At 33.5% G+C, this 26685-nt stretch overlaps 1 protein-coding gene across 1 annotated transcript in view; it reads left to right on the forward strand.

Annotated features, from left to right (window-relative positions):
* Positions 1 to 26685, forward strand: part of LOC130228970 (protein unc-13 homolog B-like) — a 69234-nt gene that overhangs the window by 21153 nt on the left and 21396 nt on the right. The window contains exons 13-22 of the mRNA XM_056457496.1: positions 356 to 424; positions 1433 to 1522; positions 1926 to 2054; positions 3741 to 3868; positions 3946 to 4031; positions 8143 to 8269; positions 8506 to 8602; positions 10514 to 10657; positions 11160 to 11237; positions 15590 to 15667. Coding sequence (XP_056313471.1) covers positions 356 to 424; positions 1433 to 1522; positions 1926 to 2054; positions 3741 to 3868; positions 3946 to 4031; positions 8143 to 8269; positions 8506 to 8602; positions 10514 to 10657; positions 11160 to 11237; positions 15590 to 15667 — 1026 coding nt within the window. The remainder of the gene's footprint in view (positions 1 to 355; positions 425 to 1432; positions 1523 to 1925; positions 2055 to 3740; positions 3869 to 3945; positions 4032 to 8142; positions 8270 to 8505; positions 8603 to 10513; positions 10658 to 11159; positions 11238 to 15589; positions 15668 to 26685) is intronic.

The raw sequence follows: 26685 nt of genomic DNA on the forward strand, positions 1-26685 counted from the left end.
GATTTTGAAAAGATGCAAGACTGTGAATAACGGAGACCCAGTCAGTGTCCCTGACCCTTTGAATCCCATTCAGGTTTTCTTATTGGAATGAGTTGGATATATCCAATAGCCTGTCCCTGGTGTTTGCACAGTGTGTCTTTTGTCCATGTGTCCACACTCTTTATCCTTGGATCAAGGTCGAGATTTCATTCAGAGGGAGATCGATGTCAAAATATCACACCTTGTGGGTAAAATGTTTGAAGGGGTTGTTCTTTTTGTTCTGACTCTAGCTAAATCATACCAAGCTTTTCTCTTTTGTTTGTTTGTTTGTGTGTTTCTGTTCACTGCTGACTCATCTTTCACTTTGTTAATGCAGAAAGATCGCTTTGTTAGACTGCTGGATCAGCTCCATAACTCTCTCCGCATTGACTTGTCAACATACAGAGTAAGTCTTAATCATATGCACTAATGTAAACTAACCTATAGGGACGGTTACAGTCTGTGAGGGTGTGTTATAACACAAATTATAACTTTAAACTCTAAATGAACAATGTTAGCTTGTTTTCTTTATTTTCATCCCTCCTATTTAACTACATTGACAGTGCCATGTTGTCTCCATGGTAAATAACACTAACTTAAAACAATTTTATATTTATATATTCCAGCGTTTATTGAAATCAGACAAGGCAAGTTTATTTATATAGCACATTTCATACACAATGTTAATTTAATGTGCTTTACATAAACAAGACGATTAAACCATATAATGGTCACAATAAAATCAACAAAGAATTTTAATTAAACCTACAGCAAAATGCCTGCAGCAGACAGGGTAAAACAAACAAAACGTAGCAAGGTTCAAAAACACGGAAGGCAAGGCAAGGCAAGGCAAGGAAAATGCGTTGTAATGTTCAAAAACAGTATAACAAGACTCAGCACTGAAGTGTGTGTGTGTGCTGTATAAATAATCCTAGTAATCAGTTCATGAGTAGCTTATGAGTAGTGTGTGAGTGGTGCATGACTGGATCTTGTAGTCCATTTAATGGCAGATTTATAGTTCTATGCGATACTGTGTGTTTACCAGCGATCTGCACAGGCTGGATTGCTGGTGATCGCGACAGGCATCATGTTGACAGTTTGGTGTGAGTCACATAAATCTCTTAGGAGTGTGTAAACTTCACTGCCTTAATTAAAAAATATATCTAGTTAAAAGTTAATGCGCATACATTATAAATCTTGATGAGAACAATATACTGTTTGTACAGATAGTGTCATCTTCAGCTAAACTTTGTGCAGAGGTATCTAACTTGGTCAGTAAATTGTTTTCATGTACTGTACATATATATAAGCTGTGAATTGTTCATGATTGATACCTCCCCTCAAGTTTTACCAGTCACATTGTGCTTCTCACTCAAGCTTCCTGTGATGTACTTCCTTTTCCTTTGATCTCCAGAATAATTTCCCAGCCAGCAGTAAACCACGTCTGGCAGATCTCAAATCCACAGTGGATTTATTGACTAGCATTGCTTTCTTCAGACTGAAGGTAAGAGAACGTCCTTCTAAATCTGATCAAGCCATGGCTTGCAGTATTGCCCTTCCTGCTGACTTATACTGTATATTTAGGAGCTAGAAGGATGTGGGTCTTATTTGTAATGCATAAATTAAGTGACAGATCCTATAGGGATGAGTAATTCAATAGTGCCTCATATAGTCTTGAGTAAACGCTAAGGCATTTCTGACTGCCTAAGTTTATACAATAGGAAAAGATAATAGAAGGTTTAAAATGAAGATTGATTTCTTTGTGCTGTAAGAGAGAGGCTTTTGTGCGGGCTTTTATAATGGAGATTAGTCACTATTGATTTGACAGCGTGTACCGCTTGTTAGCAGTAGTTACATCGACTGTATGCACAAACACTCTTATCTTCTTTGGCACCCCCTTGAACTAGGTTTTGGAACTGCAGTCTCCTCCTCGTGCGGCCCATGTGGTCCGGGACTGTGTGAAAGCATGTCTCAACTCTACCTATGAGTACATTTTTAACAACTGCCAAGAGCTCTACAGCAGACAGTTCCAGCCGGCTGTGGAGCCTGTGAGTAAACTCGTTCACATCACACACGGAGTTGTGTTTAAATGCACAAATATGAGTTTACATGCACAAATATGATACTTATACCTGTGTGTTAACCTTTGGAGATCTCTGTTCTGACAATGGCATTATCAGAGGTTGAGTTTCTCATGGGTGATGCTAACAGTTCAAGACTGAAATGAGTAATATATTATAGAATTTATCTGTTACCATAGAGACCACGTGTATGATTGAAGTTCAGACTCATGAATCATGAAGATAAATCTGAGTCTATCTATCTATCTATCTATCTATCTATCTATCTATCTATCTATCTATCTATCTATCTATCTATCTATCTATCTATCTATCTATCTATCTGTCTGTCTGTCTGTCTGTCTGTCTGTCTGTCTGTCTGTCTGTCTGTCTGTCTGTCTGTCTGTCTGTTTAGTTCCGTTCTATTTTCTATATTGGCATGTCAAAGCATTTTAATATGTATAAAATGGAATAGATTTACATCATTAAAGTAATCAAATATACAGTAAAGTCTAGTCTAGTCCAATCCAGTCCAGTCTAGTCTATATATACTGTAAATCTGTTTGTCTAGTCCAATCCAGTCCAGTCCAGTCTAGTCCAGTCCAGTCTAGTCCAGTCTAGTCTAGTCTAGTCTAGTCTAGTCTAGTCTAGTCTAGTCTAGTCTAGTCTAGTCTAGTCTAGTCTAAATATACTGTATGTCTGTTTGTCAGACTAGTCTAGTCTAGCTCAGTCCAGTCCAGTCTATATATACTGTAAATCTGTTTGTCTAGTCCAGTCCAGTCCAGTCCAGTCTAGTCTAGTCTATATATACTGTAAATCTGTTTGTCTAGTCCAGTCTAGTCTAGTCTAGTCTAGTCTAGTCTAGTCTAGTCTAGTCTAGTCTAGTCTAGTCTAGTCTAGTCTAGTCTAAATATACTGTATGTCTGTTTGTCAGACTAGTCTAGTCTAGCTCAGTCCAGTCCAGTCTATATATACTGTAAATCTGTTTGTCTAGTCCAGTCCAATCCAATCCAATCCAGTCCAGTCTAGTCTATATATACTCTAAATCTGTTTGTCTATTCCAGTCCAGTCTAGTCTAGTCTACTCTAAATATACTGTATGTCTGTTTGTCAGACTAGTTTAGTCTAGCTCAGTCCAGTCCAGTCTATATATACTGTAAATCTGTTTGTCTAGTCCAGTCTAGTCTAGTCTAGTCTAGTCTAGTCTAGTCTAGTTTAGTCTAAATATACTATATGTCTTTTTGTCAGACTAGTCTAATCTAGCTCAGTCCAGTCCAGTCTATATATACTGAAAATCTGTTTTTCTAGTCCAGTCTAAATATACTTTGTCTGTTTGTCAGACTAGTCTAGCTCAGTCCAGTTCAGTCTATATATACTGTAAATCTGTTTGTCTAGTCTAGTCCAGACCAGACCAGTCTAGTCTAGACTATTCTAGTTTAGTCTATATATATATATATACTTTATGTATTTTCTCTCTATTGTTTGGACTATCAGTGAATCTGCTGCTTCTTCCATCTCTCTGTCAGTCATTCATTTTCTCTGTCTGACAAAACTATCCGTTTGACTCTATCCATCACACAATTGTCCTGTACAACAGAAACCAATAGAAAAGAAAGAGGGAGAAGATGGTGAAGAAGAGGAAGATGAGAAGGATGAGAAAGAGGACGAAAATGTTGCTGTGGAGGAACCAGGACCAAGCATACAGAATTTGGACTTCTGGCCCAAACTCATCACCTTAATAGTGTCCATCATAGAGGAAGATAAGAATGCCTACAACCCCATTATCAATCAGTCAGTCACTGCAGACACACAATATTACACACAAACACCGAGAAGATACAGTATTTACCCTGGTTTGTCCTGTGCAGGTTTCCTCAGGAGCTGAATGTGGGGATGGTCAGTGCGGAAGTCATGTGGACACTCTTCGCACAGGACATGAAGTATGCTTTGGAAGGTATGAAGAAATTTACATGTAATTGTATATAATTGTAATTGTTCAGTATGTCTGTGTGGACTGCACATTACTCCTTCTAATTCTTCTCCATCTCTCCTTCATATTTGTTTCTATTTTTAGTTCTTAAACATATCGTCCTTAAACACTGGAAGAATGGTAAAGGTCAAAGGTTGTAAAAGGTCATGAGAGGGTGAACTTGGACAAATATTTCTGGATATAAAGTGAATTACTCTGTTGCACACCAAGCAGTGTGTTTGTAGGGACCATAACCTACAGTTTGTTGCTTTTAATGTTTATTTTCTTATTGTTAATCAACAGAACTTTTACATTAGTGTACATGAACCTGTTCTGTCAGTTATTTCACTGTTATTTGAGAATTGGCATATGAAATTATAGTTTGATTTGTCTTTTTTTAATAGCAGATGCTCTGAATTTGGCTCCAAGTGTAAAATATGTGTTGGATTGTTAAGTACAGTATCATTTTTACTTCTCCATGACTGGGTCGGCCAGCTTCCTGAATAATGCATAATGGCCAGTTTATGATAATATGCTCATGGTCGTGACAATGCACATGAATGACTTATTACAAATTTTCAGGGTGGGCTTGTGAAGAAGCTTTGCATTGTGGAAGTTCTATTTTAAAAGAAGCAAAGCAAATCCAGTTTTCAACGATAAGACCCATTGAAAATTTCAGAGCACTTTTTTTTTTGGTCTCAAGTCCTCACTCTCTCATTACTAAAGCAGAGTTATAGAATAAACCCCCCTGGTTTCCTTTTAGATCTTCTGAGTAGCAGTAAACTAGAGTTAGACTGAACAAATTATCTTTTCCTTTTGATGCCAGCATCCTTTTCTTTTGAAACTCCTTCTTTCACTGCACCCTAAACGTTTTTCGTTTTTTCTCAAGTGTTCTTCATGTCTTCCTTCTCTTTTGCTTGGTTTTCTTGTTTTTAGCACCCGCCTCATTCCATATTCGCAGACTTGATTTTTATGCTGGTAAGACATGTGGTTAAGTGACTGTAAGAATGTACTGTGTGTGCATAGTAGTTCATTTTTGTGCTCACAAAGGCATTCACTTGATCATAAGTAGAGTGTTACAGTTTAAAAATACTTACTTTTTTATTTGTTTATTTACAGTAAAAAGTTGTTTCCATGTTATAGTGTTTAGGAGCAGACCTTGAGCAAAATGGCTTAAGTTGTAGAGATCAGTATGAAATATTTTTCTCTTATTTATCATAATGGTTTAATTATTTTTTAGAATTTTCTTCACATTAACATTTGTTTAAAGGTTTTCCATGGATTTACTGCTGACCTGGCCAGGCTGTTGTGCATACATTTAGTTTATTATAGTTTTAATTATACTTTTTAATACCTTTAAAACATTTTCATTTTTTTTTTTAAAGAAAGGTTATGTTAAACAAAGTGTATGTATACATCTAGAGCTTGCTTGATTTAAAATATTTTGCTTAGAATTAACTAAAATTTTTATTTTTTAATTATTAAATTATTATTATTGCATTATTAAATTGATTAAATTATAAATAAACATCTTTTCCAACTGGGCCATTCAATAAATTCCAAAAATTTCATTCATTATTCTCTTAAAAATGACTTTAAAAGTCTTTAATTTAACTTGCTTAAACCTGCAGAAACCCTGACTTCAAAATAATAGTCCATTAGTTAATGCTAATGTATTTGCTAACATGAACAAACAATGAACGATATTTATTACCATATTTATTCATATTTGTTAATGAAAAGTAATTTATTGTTAGTTCATGCTAACTCAATACATTACTAACGTTGACATTCACAACTTAATGCATTTTCATTTTATATTTGATGTAACAGCTGTACATTTTTGTAATATTCTGTAATATTGTTTAATATATCTCCACAGTGGCAAAACATTTTGATAGATATTTTTTATGAGAGTACTTAATTTAATTTTGTCAAATTATGCAAAAAGTTAATACATTTTCATTAGTAAATGTTGAACTATGAATAATAAATGCTGTACACGATTGTTACTACTTTTCATGTTAGTAAATACATTAAAGAACAATAACTAATGGACCATTATTTTATAGTGTTACCATTTTTTCCTTAAAGGTCCCGTGAAGTGCTTTGAAATTTTTATTTGATTTCATCTCAACTGAAAGGTAAAGACAGTGCGTGACATATACTGTATGGTCCGTTTCCATTGAGTGGTACAGTGCGGTACGGTACGGGTCGGTACGGATCAGCCTTATCAGGCTTGCGTTTCCACTGCCAAAAGGGTAACAGTGGTACTCTTTTGGTGGGCGTAGTGTATGACAGAAAGTTTCAGTCGACGTCATTCTCGCTCGAGAAAATGTCTACAGTAAAGGTGTACGGGTCGTTCACATATCATTTGAGACGCACTTCTCACAAAACAGATGCTTTATACACATAAATACTTGTGTATAAATGTTCATTACTAAAATTTTTATGAACATTATTTGATTATAACTGCAGATCAATGATGCAAAATAACCTACTGTATCGTCTGTGATTATATGAAATAAGTAAATGCAACATATATGAGCACATACAGACCCTTACAGTGTCCGATATGTTACCATTTACAGAAAAACTACACACAACATTCATTTAGTCCTCATTTGGGTTTAAAAACGACACACAACATATAGCCCACAGTCAGAGCAAACCTCTCATCTGCATCTTTAATCTTCCGTCAGCACATGTAACCTGTTGTTTGAAAGTAATTCCATCATTCCGAGTTCATAATAGTCCAAAAGGTGATGATAATAGTTAAACATGGTAGTTTGTTCATGTTTGCTGAAACAATCATTTGCTCCTTTGATTTTTCTGGCTTCTCCTTTGTTTTTTCGTGCTTCACTCTCGCGTTTGTTCATTTCTGATAGGATCAGATGTCAGAAGCACCAATAATCATGCACATATTATAATCATCAGCTCAAGAAGTTCATTATTTCAAATATAGACGCGCATGTTAGCGCAAGCGAGAAAGCAAAACCGCTCGCACCGTGGACAGCCTTGTAAAAAACTACGGGGCACAGGGTAAAATCTGCTCTTCTTTTTGGCTTTGTGGCTGTTCATCAAAATAACGACAAGGTTTGCTTAAGCTCTGCTCGACCATGGCTTGTTATTATTCTATATGTATATATTATTACAGTGTAATGTCTCGGCTGTGTATTCAAAACATGACGCTTCCTTTGTTTTCACTCTGGCTTGTTGCACGAGTGAGTGATGTATCTCTGTAAGCCAATAGCGTTCAGTTGCATGTCTAGCTCCGCCTTTTGGTACCCTTTTGCTGTGCTAGGTACCCTTTGCAAAAGGTACCCAAAAAGTTTTATTATACGGTTCGCTTTTAGATACCTTAGACAGTGGAAATGGCCATAAAAGCGTACCGAACCAAACTGTATCGTACCACTCAGTGGAAACAGGCCAAAAGTAGCCCCTCCCCTTTTTAAATCTAATAACCAATAGCATTTTGTTTTTATCACAGCTCTATCAGTGAGCTGATCAAATGAAAAGCGAATGAGAAATGTCTTGAAGGGGTGGGGCATGTTATATATTAGAGAGCATTTGATTGGTCGGAAGATTTGATGACAAAGTAAAGTATGAGGTGACGTCAAATAAAAGTATCCATTTAGGCCAGAGTGACAAACTGCAAGCTTTGAATATTTATATATTCTAAATATGAAATTTTGCCACACTAGCTTATAGATATTAAGTCTAAGATACTAATGCTAACATCTAAAAAATGTTATTTTAGTTTCACGGGACCTGATTTAATATTTTAAGTGTTGTTAATACAGTCCGCACATTGTCTGCTCCCTATAAGTTTACATTTAGAGAACATATTTATGAACTGTGTTACTTTTTTCAAATTATGAAAGAAGTGAGTGGCAGTGTACGTGTATGAGATGTGTTTTGTTAGCATTAGCATCTGTGTGTGAGTGCAGCTGAAGACCTGCAGTTCATTCTCAGTTTAAAGCTAGGTGGAGAATATATATGTTAAAGCCAAAGGATTGTAAACGTTGACTGGGTGAAATTCGTGACATGGTAAAATGAAATGAATCCTGTCGACTCGCGCTTGTTGTTTCCCCAGAGCATGAGAAGCTCCGGCTGTGTAAAAGTGCCGACTACATGAATCTGCATTTCAAAGTCAAATGGCTCTACAACGAATACGTCCATGACCTGCCCGCCTTCTCCAACACCGTCCCCGAGTACCCATCGTGAGTCACGTTGCATCTAAAACTCTTTCACAGCATCTTTGGCTCAAGTTTCTCTTTTGTTCTTCAAATAATCTGCAGTGTGTTCGTATTCTGAGTAGATTTATCTTGTACACTGTCATCATCTACAGTCTCAAATACTTTTCCTATCTTTTAAACGTTCTTGACCTCTTGATTCTTATTGCTCTCCTGCTTGGTTTCTGCTTCTGTTTCTCTATATTTCTTCATTTCGTATGTAGGTGGTTTCTGCCATTTGTTCTCCAATGGCTGACTGAGAATGAGGAAGTGTCGATGGAGTTTATGCATGGAGCCCTTGAGAGAGATAAAAGAGAGGGGGTATGGTTTAAAATCTATAACTTTTGCGGGCTGCTTTCTTTTATATGGCTTTTTGGCTGTTGGTCTGCTGGGCTTTAAAACATTTCTTGTCAAATGAATTGCTTCTTGCTGTTGACTACCTGTTAGTGGATTGATTTTTATCAAAGCTATTATCAGGCTTTGGCTTTTCTTTTAGCTAAGGTTATTCTTTTCTGCTTTCAAATGTATTCACATTTTGTCTCAGCAGTGTTGTTTAAACATTTGGGGTTGGTACAGTTTGTAATGTTTTTAATAGATGTTATGTTATGCTCATTATGTTATGAAAATTAAATTAGCTCTTTTCTGTCTTAATATTGTAACAATTAATTACAATGATGTAACCATTATGACTTCAGTCTTGGTGTCACTCATTCTTTCAGAAATCAACCTAATATGTTGATTAAGTGCTCATTAAACGTTTTTTTATTGTTTATGTTGAAACCAAAAACCAAGATCTGCTGCTTAATATTTTAGTAGGAACTGTATTTAAAAATAGAAAGAAAAAAATCATTTACCCCAAACATTTAGGCTGTAGAATTATATTTTACCGCTTTACATTTTAATCAGATGCAGACTTTCAATGTGAAAATATTAAAATCCACTATAAACTTAGAATTATTATATGTTAGTAATCTGATAAATATTTTGTTATTTTTATGAAATAGGGCTGGGCAATATGGCAAAAATGCAGTCTCAATAATTATTTTCCATATTGAATGATAGCAATATACATTTCGATATAAGTTGTTAGTGCTTCCAGATTTAAAAGGGTACCCCAACAATGACTAAAGCCACAAAAATTAGAGGGTCCATTAAATTTTCAGTGGCCAAAACTTCGGTACATCTCTAATATTAACACACTTTTATATTCCCATTGTTGCACATTTCTGCTGTGGAGATTGTCTCTTACATCTATATAAAGTAAAAAGGTTCAGAGCTTATCCTTGTTATTGGCATAAATTTTATGGTGATTCACCATAATATCGTTTAATCAGCCCAGCCCTAAATCAACATTTGTATTTAATATTTTATTATATTATTATATTATTTATTGTATTTAATATTTTATTTAACATAACATCTGTAAAACATATTTAATGTTCTGTAATATTTCTGTAATTGTTTTATTATGCTTCACAATGTTATGTACATTTTTTTTAATGAAAGTTCTTGTTTAATTTAATTTTGTCAAATTATGCTAAAAAGTTTACTATATAAGGTTACTATTTACTATAATTATGTATATTTACAGGGTGTCTGCAGAGTCTTAAAAAGTCTTAAAATGTCTTAAATTGCAAAAACAAAACTTTAGAACTTTAAACTTTAAACTCACTGAAACATAGTGTTGTAGGTCTTAAATCGTTTTAAACTGGTCCTAATTTTCCTTTATTCAAGTAAAGCTACCTTATCAGGCTGACACGCAATAACCAATAATCCATCTCCAAACATTTTTTTTATATTTAAGTTTTTTATTGCAAACAGATACAATTCAAATCAGCTGTTAGACACTTTTACTGCAAATTCTCCCTATTAAATTCCCTAATCAGGGAAAGAAAACTAAAGCAACACATCCCTTTACATGTTCTTCCATTAATACAAAAACATTTTACAGAAGTAAATTCATAATGGTCTTAAGAGTCTTTAAAAATCTTACATTTGATTTGAAGAAACCTGCAGAAACCCTGATTTAGGAAGTCCTCATGGCTTACAGAAATAATATGCTCAATAATTAAATAAAATCTAAATTAAATAAATCGAAATGAGATAAAATTTGATAAATTGATGAAAGCATATTTAAAGTTTATTTGCTCAAAAAAAAAATCACATAGAAAAAGTGCCTATAATGGAAGAAACTCCTAGACTAAAATTCTTTCCTGCCTTTGTTTCCCACAGTTCCAGCAGACGTCTGAGCACGCTCTGTTCTCCTGCTCAGTCGTGGACATCTTCACTCAGCTCAACCAAAGCTTTGAGATCATCAAGAAACTAGACTGTCCTGATCCTGCAGTGGTCGCCCAGTACAACCGACGCTTTGCCAAGGTTAATGCCACTTTCACAAAATGGCCAAAATAATACTGATAACAGAGAATAAGAGACATAGATGCATTTTGGATAGATGCAAAATGGATGCAAGAGAAATATAAGCTGCTGGCAAGCAGAGTGTTTGTCTTTAGACCATCACCATCTGTTTCTTAGCCCGTGAGTCATATTTAACTTAGACGTCTGACGCAGAGGCATCTTTGTTGAAGCCCACACAGATTTCTAGGAGCTGAGATGTATTTACATTTCATTAGAATTTTAGTGAGAACAGTGATAAATGGAATTATCTGACATGATCATTTTTTTTACATAATTTTTTTGCTAATCAGCACTTTGAGCTCTATTTCAGGGAACAAAACAACAGCTTAATGCATCCACCCATGAAAATTCATTAGTTTTCAACAACAAAGTCAATTAATCTGCCATTCTAGCTCAATACAAGGCATTGTTCATTTACTCTACATGACGTTTCTTTTTTTTCTCTCTCTCCTTTCACTATCAGACTATCACCAAGGTGCTCCTGCAGTATTGTGCTATTCTAACCAAGAGCTTCTCCACCTACTGTGAGAAAGAAAAGACGGTGAGAAATACTGTTGATTAGTGTCCAAACTTTTCAGACTTTTGCACTTAAATACTTAAGTTACACAGTAATGGCCATGACATACAGGGTTCCCAGTCCTCATGGGTCATGGCATGTCTGGAAGACCATGGAATTTTGAACCCGAAAACAAATAAAGACATTTAGCAAATTATAATTTTGAGACCAGGCATGATCAGACAGTCAAGACCAGATGTCGAATTGGACATTCTAGGTTGACACATTTATATTTATTGAATAATGAAGAATCACCTAAATGTAATTACTGCCAGGCTGCTCTTACCATAAAAAATATTTTGTTGGAATGTAGAAGTTTAAATTCCAGTAGGCCAAATTTTTATAAGGAGAGTACTTTGATGGACATTTTTAAAAAGGTACCACCAGGAAGAGTTTTAAATTATTTATCAAAAGTGTATCTATCTATCTATCTATCTATCTATCTATCTATCTATCTATCTATCTATCTATCTATCTATCTATCTATCTATCTATCTATCTATCTATCTATCTATCTATCTATCTATCTGTCTGTCTGTCTGTCTGTCTGTCTGTCTGTCTGTCTGTCTGTCTGTCTGTCTGTCTGTCTGTCTGTCTGTCTGTCTGTCTGTCTGTCTGTCTGTCTGTCTGTCTGTCTGTCTGTCTGTCTGTCTGTCTGTCTGTCTGTCTGTCTGTCTGTCTGTCTGTCTGTCTGTCTGTCTGTCTGTCTGTCTGTCTGCCTGCCTGCCTGCCTGTCTGTCTGTCTGTCTGTCTGTCTGTCTGTCTGTCTGTCTGTCTGTCTGTCTGTCTGTCTGTCTGTCTGTCTGTCTGTCTGTCTATCTATCTATCTATCTATCAAAAATATTTAACTTTGAATACATTTTTGTGTAAATTTGATCTATTTATATTTTGTATATTTGTCTAAGTAACTTTTTTAGTGTAATTCGAATTTGTTTTATCATGTACGATTTTATATATATCCATTTTGCCACAAAATAGCCATAAGTTGCTGATGTGGCGATAAATAAATAATATATAAATAAACCATGGAATTTTGAAACATTGAAAGTTAGGAATTTATTTTTATTTTTTGTACTAGTAATGAAATATCAGGGATTTTTATTTGTTGCTTTAATTTGTACTTTGATGTCTGTTGTTATGGTTAGGCTATTTTTCAGCTCCATTTTATTCCTTTCATACTCATTAACTGGCAGTCACTTAAGTCAAATGCAGTCTCCAGACATGTCAGCATGGTAACACTTAAATACAATAAAGATGTATTAGTTAATGTTAGTTATGCATTAGTTAGCACGAATTAACAGTGACAATTAACACATCTGTTAAGCATTACTTAATCTTTCTTAATGTTAATTAAACGTATATTAATGTGTTATGTAATACATTAGTTAACATGAACTAACATTTGTTCATTGTTTGTTCCATTTAACTAATGCATTCACTAATGTGTTAACTTATGCAGTGTTTCTCAACCACATTCCTGGAGGACCAGCAGCTCTGCACATTTTCCATGTTTCCTTAAGCAAACACATTACAGTAGCAGAGACTGAAAGACCTGTAATGGGTGTGACAGACAAAGTTGACATTAAGAAAGATTATGTAATGCTGAATAATAGTTGTTGTTCACCATTAGTTCATGTTACTAATGTATTACATAGCACATTAATATGTGTTTCTAAGTAACATTAACAAAGATTAACACTGTAAAGCCCAATAAGTAAAGTTAACTCAAAATATTTGAGGAAACCGATTGAAGCAAACCATTTAGGTTTTGAAACAATATGGTTTGAGTACTGTAAACTGTATGATTATGACTATATACAGTATATAGATACTTGTGTTGATAATTTGTGTTGTCAAACTTTTAGAGTATTAGAAACTTAAACAGTTTAAGTTCAGTTATCAAATCGCAATGAGTTCAACAAATTAAGTCCAAACAACTATATAGCTACTCAAATGGTTTGGTATTGCTTGTAAAACCTGATAAGCAAAATTAACTCAAACTGTTTAAGGAAACCGATTGCAGCAAACCATTTAAGTTTTGAAACAATATGGTTACTGCAAACCAATATATGAGGACTGTAAACTATATGAATATGACTATATAGAGTCATATGCACATATATATATTATTATTAGTAACTTAGATATTATATATTAGTATTAGTAACTTAAACATTTTAAGTTCAGTTATCAAATCGCTATGAGAACAAATTAACTCCAAACAATCATATAGCTACTCAAATGGTTTGGTATTGCTTCTAGTTTTAGAGTTAACAAAAAATATTATTTATTCATTCATAACTCATTTGCTTTGAGTTCTGCTTAATATAATTCATTCATGAGTTACGATAACTCTTTTTTTATTGAGTCAAAGTAACCTTTTCTAAAATTAAGTTAATCTAACTTATTTTATTTAGTGATTTTGACTGTTTTACAGTGAAGTAATTCTTAACTGTTATGTTGTTTACTGTTAATTCATGTTAACTAATCCATTAACTAATGTATTAACACATTAATATATGTTTAGCTTACAAATCAGATTTAGTATTGCTGATTAGTATTGGGTTGTTTGTTGTTAGGTCATGTTATCTAATCCATGATCAAATGCATTAGCATATGTGTAAGTAAACATGAACTAATTAGGCTGTTAACGTAAAGAGGTGCATTACAATATGAGTAAGTTGACATTAAGAAAGATTATATTATGCTGAATAATAGTCGTTAGTCACCATCATGTTAACTAATGTATTAAATAACACATTAATGTATGTTTATAGGTAACAATAACAAGGATTAACACTGTAAAACCTTATAAGTAAAGTTAACTCAAACTGTGAGGAAACCGATTGCAACAAAACCAAGTTTTAAAACTATGATTTGAGTATCATATTATCATATTAACTATATGACTATGACTATACCGTAAAGAGTCATATACATATATATTGTTTGTGTTGATAATTTGTATTGTCAAACTTTTAGAGTGTTAGTAACCTAAACATTTCAAGTTCCGTTATCAAATTGCTATGAGTTCAACCAATTATGTGCAAACAACAATATAGCTACTCAAATTATTTGGTATTGCTTCTAGTTTTTGAGTTAAGGTAGCATAAAAAAACAATGAATTAATCAAAAGTTAAACTAACTTATTTCATGTAGTTATTTTGACTGTTAGGTTTTACAGTGAAGTAATGCTTAACTGATATATTGTTTACTGTTAATTCATGATAACTAATGGATTAACTTACATTAACTAAAACATCCTTATTCTAAAGGGTTACCCTCAGCATAATATACATTTAAACAGCTTTGGCTTTAAAATGACCATTTCAAAGACTGGGTGTTACAAAGTAAATGACACAAAAGCTAATGTAATATTTTATTATTCATTATTATTATTCAAATTATTCATTGTTGTTTTCATAGTGGGTATTAAAGTCATGTGAAATGATATTCAAGCTAAACTATTTTAATATTAATGTTATTTTAACATTCTTTTAATGTTATATTAATAAATATATACTGTATAAGGAGACCCGGAAGGGATGTGATGGTGAGGGGAAAAATGGATGGAAAAAAAAAAAACAGTGATAGGAAAATATATATTTTAGTTTATGTGTTCCATGGCGAAGATGTTTAGCGTTCCCTCGCAAAACTGTTTTTCCACAAACACTTCCTGTTCACTTCATATATTTCAGCAATCTTTGTAAGGGAACGCAAATTTTTTTACAAATATTTATTTTCCTATCACTTTTTTTTCTCCCACCCAGTTTTTTCCCCACCATCACGTCCCTTCCGGGTCTCCATAAATATATAAGCACAACAGGTGCTTGTTTTTTTTATTCAATATTTTTTATTCAATGTCATGGAATTTCAGTATTTTAGTCCGTAAAAGTCAGGGAATTTGATATTTGGCTTAAATTTAATATAATCAATGTAAATTAGATTATATCTATATTATACTATCATTCTGCATCTCTTCTTCTAAGTATTCTAGTGTATTTCACATTACATATCTAGTCAGGTAGTTCGAAATGAATGTCAGGGCCATTGGAAAAAAATATCATAATGATTAGATGTTCAGTTTAGCGAACAAGGAGAATGAAGAAAACAAACTATTGCTATATACTATAGAGATTTATTTCCGTGCACACAGCTGCAGAACATATACAGTGCATGCAGTGCATCTATGTTCAAACGTTTTGGCCAAGACGTGCTGAAATTCTGCTTTTGCCACCGACAGCTTGGTGTGTGACAGCCATAAGAGTCCAATTAGGACTAAGTTCTGTGTCTTTCTCTGTTCTTGTGTTTTCGGCCTCCTCCTGAATCTCCTACAGCCCTGTGTGCTGATGAATAATGTTCAGCAGATGCGCGTGATGTTGGAGAAGATGTTCGAATCTATGGGAGCCAAACAGGTGTGTGAAACATGAAGTAATAACAGCTTATGACATGACCATTAATCCGAAATAGCTGCTTATGGAAACTACATTTACTGTAGCTGTTTTGCTGAGCTTTGTGAGCTTTCACTTTGGCATCGTTTTTAGTTGTGTTTTTGCTATAGAAGCAGAAGAGTACTCTGTTTGTACTGTAGAAAATTGATGATGTCAGATATGGTGGAAGGTGTTTCAAATGTTCAGGAGAGCATGCTAGTACAATAGTTACTGTGGTATTCTATTTATTTTTTGGCCATATAATGTTCATTATACTGTTCAGACATTTTAATTATTTCATTCACATTGAGGATGCAAATAATGGATCGTAAATTTAAAATCGTATATTTTAAAATAACCGCTTTCCATTCTAATGTACTTCAAAATGTAGCTTGTTTTGGTGATGACAATGCTGAATATTCAGCATTGTTACTGTAGCCTGTTGTGTGACATGATCCTTCAGAAATTATTATATTATGCTGATTTGGTGCTCAGGAAATGTTTCTTACTGTTATTATCAATTTTTAAAATGATCGTGCTACTTTAATATACTTCTGTACTACTATTACTGTCACCTTTTGATCAGTTTAATACATCCTTTTGGAATGAATTTATGATTTTGTTTCTCAAAGAGAAAATTTTGAAAAAAAGTATACTTCATATTGCATCATATGAATTATTACATGTACCTTAGGCATAACTCTATATTTGTTTGTACATTTTGAATGCAATCTAGAGCTTCAAGTTTTTTTGCTTACACTAAAAACAATTAGTTGACTACTTAAAAAAGCGAATGAACCCATTACTTTTAAAGCGAATAGTTGAACTGCTTAAAAAGTGAATAAACATGTTGCCTGAAATTATTGCGTAAAGTGCCCTTTAAGTTAACACAACAGTTCCAAGTTAGAATGGGTTTACTCCTTTTTTCTAAGTGAATAAACTAACCGTAGCTATATGCTAACTTTCCAGCGAGCACTATTGTTGAGTGTTGTGTGATTTATTGTCTGTGGAACTGGTGAATTTGAATTGTATGGGTTTTAGTTTGAGAAAGATGAGCCTTCTGGCATTTTGCTGTGGATAAATCGGTGGTGAGCAACTGAGTGTTCATTATCTGTCATGAATTCATCTAAATGTTTTGCATTTTGGAATTTCTGGTGAATCATCTGTTGGAAAATGTGAAAATGTCATTTTTGATGCCAGATTGTTTCTCATACAGTAGCTCATTTTGAGTCCATTTTGAGTAGATATGGGTGAGTGATGAATATTGTGTTTTTGCCAAGCTAATCATTTGTGTATTGTGTGTGTGTGTGTGTGTGTGTGTGTAGTACACTGCTGAGGAACACAGGGTAGGTGAAGCGATGTATTTTTTGAGAGTAACCATCCCTAAGTTACCCTCTCTGTGATTGGGTACCGTAGTGTGTTGTATTATTTTGACTCTTTCCATAGGTTATAGTGCCTTCATTGCTCCTCCTAAGTCCCACCCATATCAGCCCTCAATAGTATTGTTGTTCTCTTTAGTATGAAATCCCTAAAACACTGTAACTTTGATCTCTCTTTTAACTCTCAGCTGGAGGATGAGGAGGAGCCTGAGGACGATGAGGAGGAGGTGTGTTGAGAGAAAGTGAATTGAAAGCATTAACCAGCTATGAATATTTCTTGCCTAGGAAAGAAAAATCTTCCTCAGTATTTTGTCCTGCTTTATAGTAATTTAATTTACACTTTACAATACGGTTTCATTACTTAATGTTAGGGATGTAACGATTCACCTGACTCACGATTTGATACGATTCACGATGCTAATCTCACGATTCACAATATAGTCATGATTTTTAATTATTTGAGACAAATCTAAGGTGAACAAGAGCTCTTTAATTTTTTTCTCAAATGCTGCACTTTTGTTTACAACATAAAGTATTTTCTGCAATAACTAAATGAGAATTTTAAAACAAAATCCAAATAAAAAGGTAAATAATACAAACTAAAGAAGACTCTTTTTTATAAACAAACTAAAACTTTGACTGTGCAGCAACATTACAAATTTAAAACCAAATCCAAATCAAAAATGAACAATATCAATTAAAGACGGCTCTTTAATACAAACAAAGTAAAACTGTGACTGTGCTGGGATTTGACATTTTTTAGAAGAAATATCAGAATATTCATGTTTTTTGATATAAGCGGAGATCCTAGCACATTTACAATGTCCTTTTGATGGAAAAGCTCTTTTAACCGGGGACTGAGATGGCTGGCGTAGAGAGGAAAGCCTTCCCAAAACCTGAGAGCAGTGTGTGTACAGAGTTGGTCATTACGTCCTCTGCTTCAAGGGACTGCCCACTGGCATAAAATACTGATTTCAACATATAATATATTATATATTAAGCAAATTATTAAAAATGCATAAACTAAATTGAAAAGGAGAAGGTAAAAAGGAACAATCTAATACCTGGTTCTGTAACTGCACAACTTTCTCTTATAGTTTGAAAAACATCACACTTTCACTATGAAACCACTGATGCACCGTGTGATCTCCGTAGCACTCGTCAGAGCAAGCAGAGCTGCCAATCCTCGGTAAAGTCTAGATAGGATACATGGCCGGCTGGAAGTGCGATATGTACATCAATATAGCAGCATTATTTATGACACTGTATAACAATAATTCATGTTTTTACAGTACTGTGACGGTTAGGTTTAGGGTTAGTGTAGAGGCAGATGTCAAAAGATACAATTTATTGGGTAATTTAATAAATAACATAAATAATACTCGGTACAACTACTGTTTTTACAATACTGTGACGGTTGGGTTTAGGGTTGTGGTGAGGGTAGACATTAATAAACAATTAATGGGTAATTTAATAAATAATATAAATCATTTTCGTTAACTTACGGCCGCAACCATATCTGATCTAGCAACAACCCAAATCCTCCAGTCAGCTTTGTTTGGCCTATTAATAGCTTTTTGCGTATAGACCTCTGTGACAGTAATTTTTCACTGTACTGAATCATATGTGTTGTTCTGTTAGTGTAAGTAAGCGTCTTTTTGCAGTATTTGCGCACAGTTTGTGTTTGTCTGGTACACCTCACCGCGGTCATTTTAGTCTGCCGCCTCAGTTCACTGCTGATGTGAAGGTAAAGCGAGCTTGCACCTGTAAACAGCATCCCCTCTGTTCGAAATATGCATCACGATTCATTCAACATTTCTACCAATTTGAATCGTCACCTATTTGAATCTATTTTCAAACGAGTCACGGTGAATCGTTACATCCGAACTTAATGTGTTTACCAACATGAACTAATTATGATCAATACTTATACAGCATTTATTAATTAAAGTTCAACATTTATTAATGCATTATTATTAATTGCTTAACATTCATGCCCGTTAATGCACTGTGAGTTTACATTCTAACAATGACAATGAACTAGTGCAGTTTTATTAATTAACGGTAACTAACATGAACAAATACTGTAATAAATATATTGTTCATTGTTTGTTTATGTTAGTAAATGCATTAACTTACAATAACTAATACAACCTTATTGTAAAGTGCTACCAAATACATTAAACATACATTCAAATGTATGCTGCTTTTTCTTTGTTCATAAGCAACATTGCATTCATTTGGTGCGTGACCACGTTTGTCATTAATTTGTGAACTACTTTAGTGTGAGCTACGATAAAAGTTCTTCCAGTTGGACCAATGGTGTTCTGGTCTGTTCAGATGTGGTTTATCTTGTTTGTGAGCATATTTGTTCAAAGCCGTGAGTCACAAACACAAAATTGTGCTTCTTTTGGTCTTTTCTACTCAGGCCATCACCGATGATGAAGGGAATGAGGTCTGTACACTTAACACTATGGTACAGAGTAGTGTATGGTGCCATGAGAGTGTATGTGTGGGTGTTTTGAAAGATTTCATACAAATCAAAAAGGCACTAAAAGCCACTACCTAGCACCTATTTTCTGTTTTGTTCTTTGTTTTCACTATTCCTCATTCTGCTCTTTATTTTTCATTACCAGTCCGATGAATCAGATGCTAAGGTGAGAAACGGTCATGTGTCTCACCTTCTTTATGAAGCTGTTTATCAAACATATGAATCATTATAAATTACTGTTTAGACTGAAAGAGATATTCAGTGACAAAGTGACTGGAAGTATGGCAGCATTTATCATACAGTGCTGAATTAGCTTTTCTATCTACTTTTTATCTACTTCTTAACTTCTTTTTGGTAATTCTGGAGTTTTCAGTAAGATGGAAATATGTACTGCTGATGAAAAGTCTGGGGTAATTAGGTTTTTTTTTAAACACTATAATATGCTGTCCAAGGTGATATTTTTTGGATTTTAAATGCATTTAAATAACAACATATATAATATATTATTATACCTTTTTTATTGTAATATATTTTAAAATGTATTTAGTTAGTCCTAAATGTCTCGTTTCTACACATTTCTTTTCGTAATTAATAATATAATTATACTATAATTAATATTTATATTTAATAAATATTTAATAATTATAAATAATAAGAGGTTGCTTTGTATGCAATATATTACATTTCTTGCACTGTAAAAAATGCTGGGTTCCACACAATCCATTCATTTCAACACAAAACAATTAAGTTAGCTTAATTTTTTTATGATTTTAAGTTGATTGAACATAAAGCCATAAACACATAAAGTCATCCCTACAGAACTCTGAAAAAGATCTGTTGTTTCTGCTCATTTTAAATAAGTAGTCATAAGTAGTCAATAACTGTCTTTGTTGTTTTGTTTCTAGAATCTTAAAGTTATTGCTATACTTTTTGGAAGAGAATAGTTCAATGTAACGGTATTTATACAAAATAGATATCTTTTATTACATTTTTAAACATATTTCTATACAGACACCTTTTACCAGTTTAATATATATTTGCTGAATATTTGTAGTAATTTCTTAAAAGAAAGGAAAAAACTTTCTGGCTTCAATCTTAATGTATGAATTTGTTATACCATTACCTTTCATTTTCCTACTGTTTATGTCTGTTTTTTCTCTCTTTTAATTTAATTTTGATCTGTTTTAATAGTTTAGTTTGTCTGTTTGTTTCTTAAGTTTTGTCTGACTTGTATATCCATGTCTTTCCTATTAGTCTGGCATTTCAGATTCAGAAGGATCAGAGGTATGTTAATTCTAAATCAGAGTCTTTTAGAAAAGCTTTTTATCAAAACTACAGCCGTAGTATAATTATTGGCACTCTTGCTAAATGTGAGCAAAGAAGGCTTTGAAAAGAAATCTGCATTGTTTTTCTTTTTGATGTATTACCCAAAACACACACACACACATACACACACACACACACACAACACACACGACGCAACGCAACACAACACAACACAACACACACACAAACCTAACCTTTCATTGAAGTTAAATAATTGTTCAGTGGATTTGCAACCTCTTTTTTTTGCCTAGGCCTACACAGGATCTTTGCATGCAGAAATCCACAGATTTCCAGAGATATTTAGCCCATCATTGAGTCTATTTATTTACTTGTGTAAATGTGTGTAAATTTATATTTATTCAGGTTTTAAATTAATTCCAGTAATAATATTGACTAATATGAAAATGTTCGTATGATTTATTTACAATACAGTGTGCAAAAAAATATTTTCTGTCTTTTAGTAGATATATATGAGATTATGTGAGAGACTTGCTTTGTTTACCAAATTAGTGGATCTAATTGGATTTGCATTGTAAACATTAAATACAAAAAGGTATAAAAAGGTATTTTTTTATTTCATTTATTAAGTTTTTAGATACTCCCAGAATCGTTCTGCATAAATCCACAGATTTTTTACAAAAGTCTGCACAAAAAATGTCTGCTGGTTCTGTCTGGCCCTGCTCATGACTTTGCAGATTAAAATTTCCAGGTCCATGTTGATGCACTTTCACATTCTCTTCAAGGCAGAACCTTGATTTTGTGCCCATTTTGTGTTGATTTTAAAGCTTGTTCTGTTTTAAAATTATCACTCTGGCACATTTATAGGAGAGATATTTTGGTGTTTATGTTTTTTTTTATTAGATGGTATTTGATAGCACCCATGATGCCAAGTAGCTAATCAAAATGTCCACGACCTTCGGCAGGAAATTACATTTACAATATTAAAGATCCAGCAATATATTTATCTTTGACGATAGGCTACTTCTCTATCTCTGTGTGCACCAAAACCATTTTATCTTTATTTATTTATTTATTTATTCATGGAGTGCGCATTAATAAACATTTCTGTAAAAGAGTTAGCCAGGGGCTATTTTTCATCTGTACTCCCTGGAAAGAATGTTACAAATCTCCAACCATCTTCTGTGTTTCCTGCCAAAAAAGTTTATTCTGAGTCCTATTTGAAGTTCCAGTTGTGTCTGTCACTTGAGTTTGCTTTTTAAAGAGAGCAGAGAATTTCTAATTCAAACCTTCTCTGACAAATTGTACTTAATTTTGATTAACTTCATATAATACTTAAATTTTATTTTCTGTTCTATGTAGCTCAACAGTCTTTTACTGCACATCAGAACTACATTCTTTGATAGTACCTACTGTTGATGGATGATTAAGTATTTGGCCTTGTTGACTCATTTTTTATTTATGGAATTTAAAATGGGGGAAAAAGCAGATTTATTTTTATAGCCTTCTTTGCTCATTTTGACCACGGCTGTGAATAGTAATCTGTCTGATTTTCATGTACTTGTTTCATTCATGTTGTTTTTGAAAGTGCTTTTACAGTTTAATCCTTGCTTACTGTTCAAATTTAACACCTTTTAGTGATGTTTTTGGCTCAGTGAATAAGTTTACATGGAAACCATTAATTAAGACAATACTCTAATTAAGAGTCTACCTTGTAAACAGGGATTTTTGGTTAATTTAATCCGATTAAGGTCATAATCGAGCTAAACAGAAATCAAATTAAGACAATGAAAACACCTTAATCAAACTATTACCGTCATGTAGGATTTTCGCCACATTTTGTGACAGGATAGTCCACACACACACACAGCTATTTGACACTATTCTCTGCACCTACCAAGTCAGTGAAGGACCACAGATACACACACATACAGGGTTTTTTTTCTCCCATTCGGTGTGCGGTATCAAATTTCATAAAAACAACACTCTTCCAGCAGTTCATACTCGCATCCAATAGCTTTTTTGTCACGGGGCATGCATGAAATGTTCCTTAATGAAAGTAAAGGTATTGAACTGCAGTTAAAGTCGACAAATAAAAAAAATAAACACCTGAAATTACATGAAACTTGTGTAGTTAATGTGAATAGCACAGTATCGCAATGACAATAATCGAATTATGTGCTATAACATGTAAAACGGAATCATGAGAGGAACATTCAAAAATAAACTCATGTAAACACCTTAATCATATTATTGTCTTATTTAGATTAAGGCAAATTATTCAATTACTGATGTCCATGTAAACGTAGTCACTGAATTCCATTAGAACAAAATCTTTTGATTGCAAAGCTATGACAGCATATGATTCTGCATTCTTGATTGTTGGTGCTGTTCCCTGTTGGTCATTTTTACTGTTGATCATCTTTTGGCACCATTAACCCTTTAGATAGGCCTGTGCAAAAAAGATTCTGGCTTTTATGTGAAGTTCTATGGAGTAAAACGGCAAATTATAATGTGCATGCATAAATACACTTACTGTGTTTACTCTGTTCTGAGAGATGAGATGCCTATTTTGATTTGAGGTAAGTGTGTAAACGCACACACACTCCATATAGTGTGCGTTTCATTTAGCGTTGATCAACAGTAAAAATGGCTAAATTTGCCACTTGCCAACAGGGAAAACCAACAACAAACAAGAATGCATGATTATATGCTGTCATGGCTTTGCTATTAAAAAAATGTTGTTATAATGGAAGTCAATGGGGAAAAAACAGCCACCAACATAATGAAAGGGTTGTGAATTTGCTCAGTGTATTGTTGAGTTTTTGAAAATGTTCAAAGCGTTTTCCCAAAATATGTGTCAAAATAAGAAACACACAAAAAATAATTCCTTTTGCCGAAACAGAGAAAGTTGTGGCCAAATTAAGACTCAAAATCACCCCAGAGTGAATGAAAACATCCCCAACAGCAAAAAAAATACAGCATATAAAACAAAAGTGGCGAGTAACTAATTGTAGTTTTTGGATGAGCCATTTCTAAGACTAGAAGAGATCTGTAAATCTGATAGAACAGACGGGTTTTTAGATTGCAGTCGCACTCTTTTTTCACATTAAAGCTTAATTGACCCATTAATTGCGACCAGATCGTTTAATATAGTGTTGAAGCTTTAAAAAGGATCAAAAGCTTTTTCTTCTCCAGCTGAGCTTTGTGCCTTAATTGATTCCTGAATTCCACTAAGAGCAGTGAATCCAGATATAGGAGCATTAGTGATGAATGAAATATCCTGCTTTTCTGTTTTCATAGCGTAAGCAGAGTAGTCTTAAATGCAAGCTGAAGGATATTGATCCTAACCAAAGTTGTGTTGGAGGTGCGTGAGGACTGGGGAGTGAAGAGTCGTGTGGAGTTTGTGTTCTGAACTCCAGCTGTGATACTAATGATTTCAGCTGGGTTAACATCACCATCATTACATAATACCGGCTAATTAACACAACTCCACATACTGAGCGAACCGCAGAGCTACACTGTGAAAGTCCACTGAGTAGGAGTCAACTTTAAAATCATCTCATGTATTATATATGGAAGTGATACTGTATGTACTGTATATAGGGTGAATTCACAAAAAAAGTTTGCATATTATATCCACACTGTAAAAAGTATTCGTAAATTAGCAGTTTTACATGTATTGTGATTCATGTCTTTATTTTTAACCATTTATTTATGTGTCTGAGTAATGGGAACTTACATTGAGTACTCGATTAATACATTGAGTATGTTTACATGGACACCAAAAAAAAAAAAAACCCACTAATAATACTCTGATTAAGAGTCTACCATGTAAACAACGATTTTTGATTAATCCAATTAAGGTCATAATTGAACTAAACTGAAATCGCATTAATACATGAGGAGTATGCTGATTTTAGTCGCATTATTGAAGTGCAGTACAGACATGTAAACACCTTAATCAAACTACCGTTGTGTAGGATTCTTGTCGAATTTTATGACAGTATAGTCTATACACATGACTGTTTGACATTATACTCTGCACCTACTGATTCAGTGAAGAACCACAGACACCTGCATTGCGAAATGCAGAGATTTTTTTCATACAGTGTGCGATATAAAATTCCATTAAAACAACACTCTTCCAGCAGTTCATACTCGCATCCAATATCTTATTTGTCATGGGGGGCATGCATGAAATGTTCCTGAATGAAAGTGCCAAATCGCCGTTGAAGCATCTCATGTAAACACCTTAATGATATTATTGTCTTATTCAGATTAAAGCAAATGATTCGATTACTGATGTCCATGCAAACGTCGTCAATGTCTGGGTTGGTGTTGTATATTATGGTACAAAAACCTTATAATAAAATCCCCGTATATTTTCTGCTATTTTACAGGCTTATTTCTCTGTATACTATTTCCCATACATTATATTATTTCGAAATAGTAAAATGTCAGTAGGATACTTTGTTAAACTGTAGAGTTGAATTTGAGTCCCAAAATGCAATTCACAACCTTAAATTAACGGAAAACACTTGTGAATCACAAAATATGGAAACAGTTAATTTAACAGATATTTTTTACAGTGCAGTCAAGGCTGAAATTATTTATACCCATGGGAAATTCTGACTTAGTTACTTTTATTCAACCAGCAAGTTTTATTAACTAGAAATGACACAGTTTTTTTCTTATAAGATAATAAGACAATGTATAAGAGCTGTTATTATGGAAAAAAAAAAAAAAAATATATATATATATATATATATATATATATATATATATATATATATATATATATATATATATATATATATATATATATTTATCAGTTGCCATTTCTGTGTGGAGTCCAAAAACATGTGGCATAGGTGAATTGGGTAAGCTAAAATTGTCCGTAATGAATGAGTGTGTATGAATGTATGATGTGTATGTGTATGATGGGTTGCAGCTGGAAGTGCATCCGCTGGGTAAAACATATGCTGGATAAGTTGGCGGTTCATTCCGCTGTGGCGACCCCAGATTAATAAAGGGACTAAGCCGAAAAGAAAATGAATAAATGAATGAAAATATTTCTCAGCTTTTATTTACATCTGAGCAAAAACTTTAAATCAGAATTTGCCAGGGATATGAATAGTTTCGGGCTTGACTATAAGCTCAAGCTGTGTGTGTGTGTGTGTGTGTGTTGGCACCAGATACAACTTGTATTGTGCACTAACATTTTGTGCACACAGTACAAAGTTACTTTTCAGTTTAATGAATTTTTTTTGGCCATATTTTGGTAATATTTTACAATATGGTTTCAGTTGTTAGCACTAGTTAAATGCATTAGTCATCTACATATCGTTGTTTATTTTTATCATGATTTACAAAAGACACTCCCTAAATTTACACTAGTTTTAGCAGCAGTTTATATACCAATAAATCTTGTCCGGCATATTTGGAACAAAAATAATTTGATGGCAAATTCACACACTCGATTAAAGTAAGGCCAATATATTAATTGTAGTTTTAAAGCCTTATACTATCCTTTAGACAGAACTTCTTTTTTATTTTATGGATTTTGGTATATGTCAGAATACAATTATTACATAAATATTTTGGTTATGCTGAAGGGCGATGGAACAATATTTGACCCATATTTTGACATAAAATTTTGTAATTTAAATATTAAAGTCGACACTTTACTTGGATTTAATATTTAATTCAGAGCAAACATTTTATTTGTTAATATAAATGTGTTTAAACTAACGTTAATATGAGCTTTCTTCTTAAGTTAGTAAGTGTTTAGTAGTGCTTAGTAAATGCTTTAAAAGTTCATGTTAGGTAACACAAAGCACTGTTAC

Source organism: Danio aesculapii, chromosome 5 (assembly GCF_903798145.1).
Source record: "Danio aesculapii chromosome 5, fDanAes4.1, whole genome shotgun sequence".
NCBI classification, from domain to species: Eukaryota; Metazoa; Chordata; class Actinopteri; order Cypriniformes; family Danionidae; genus Danio; species Danio aesculapii.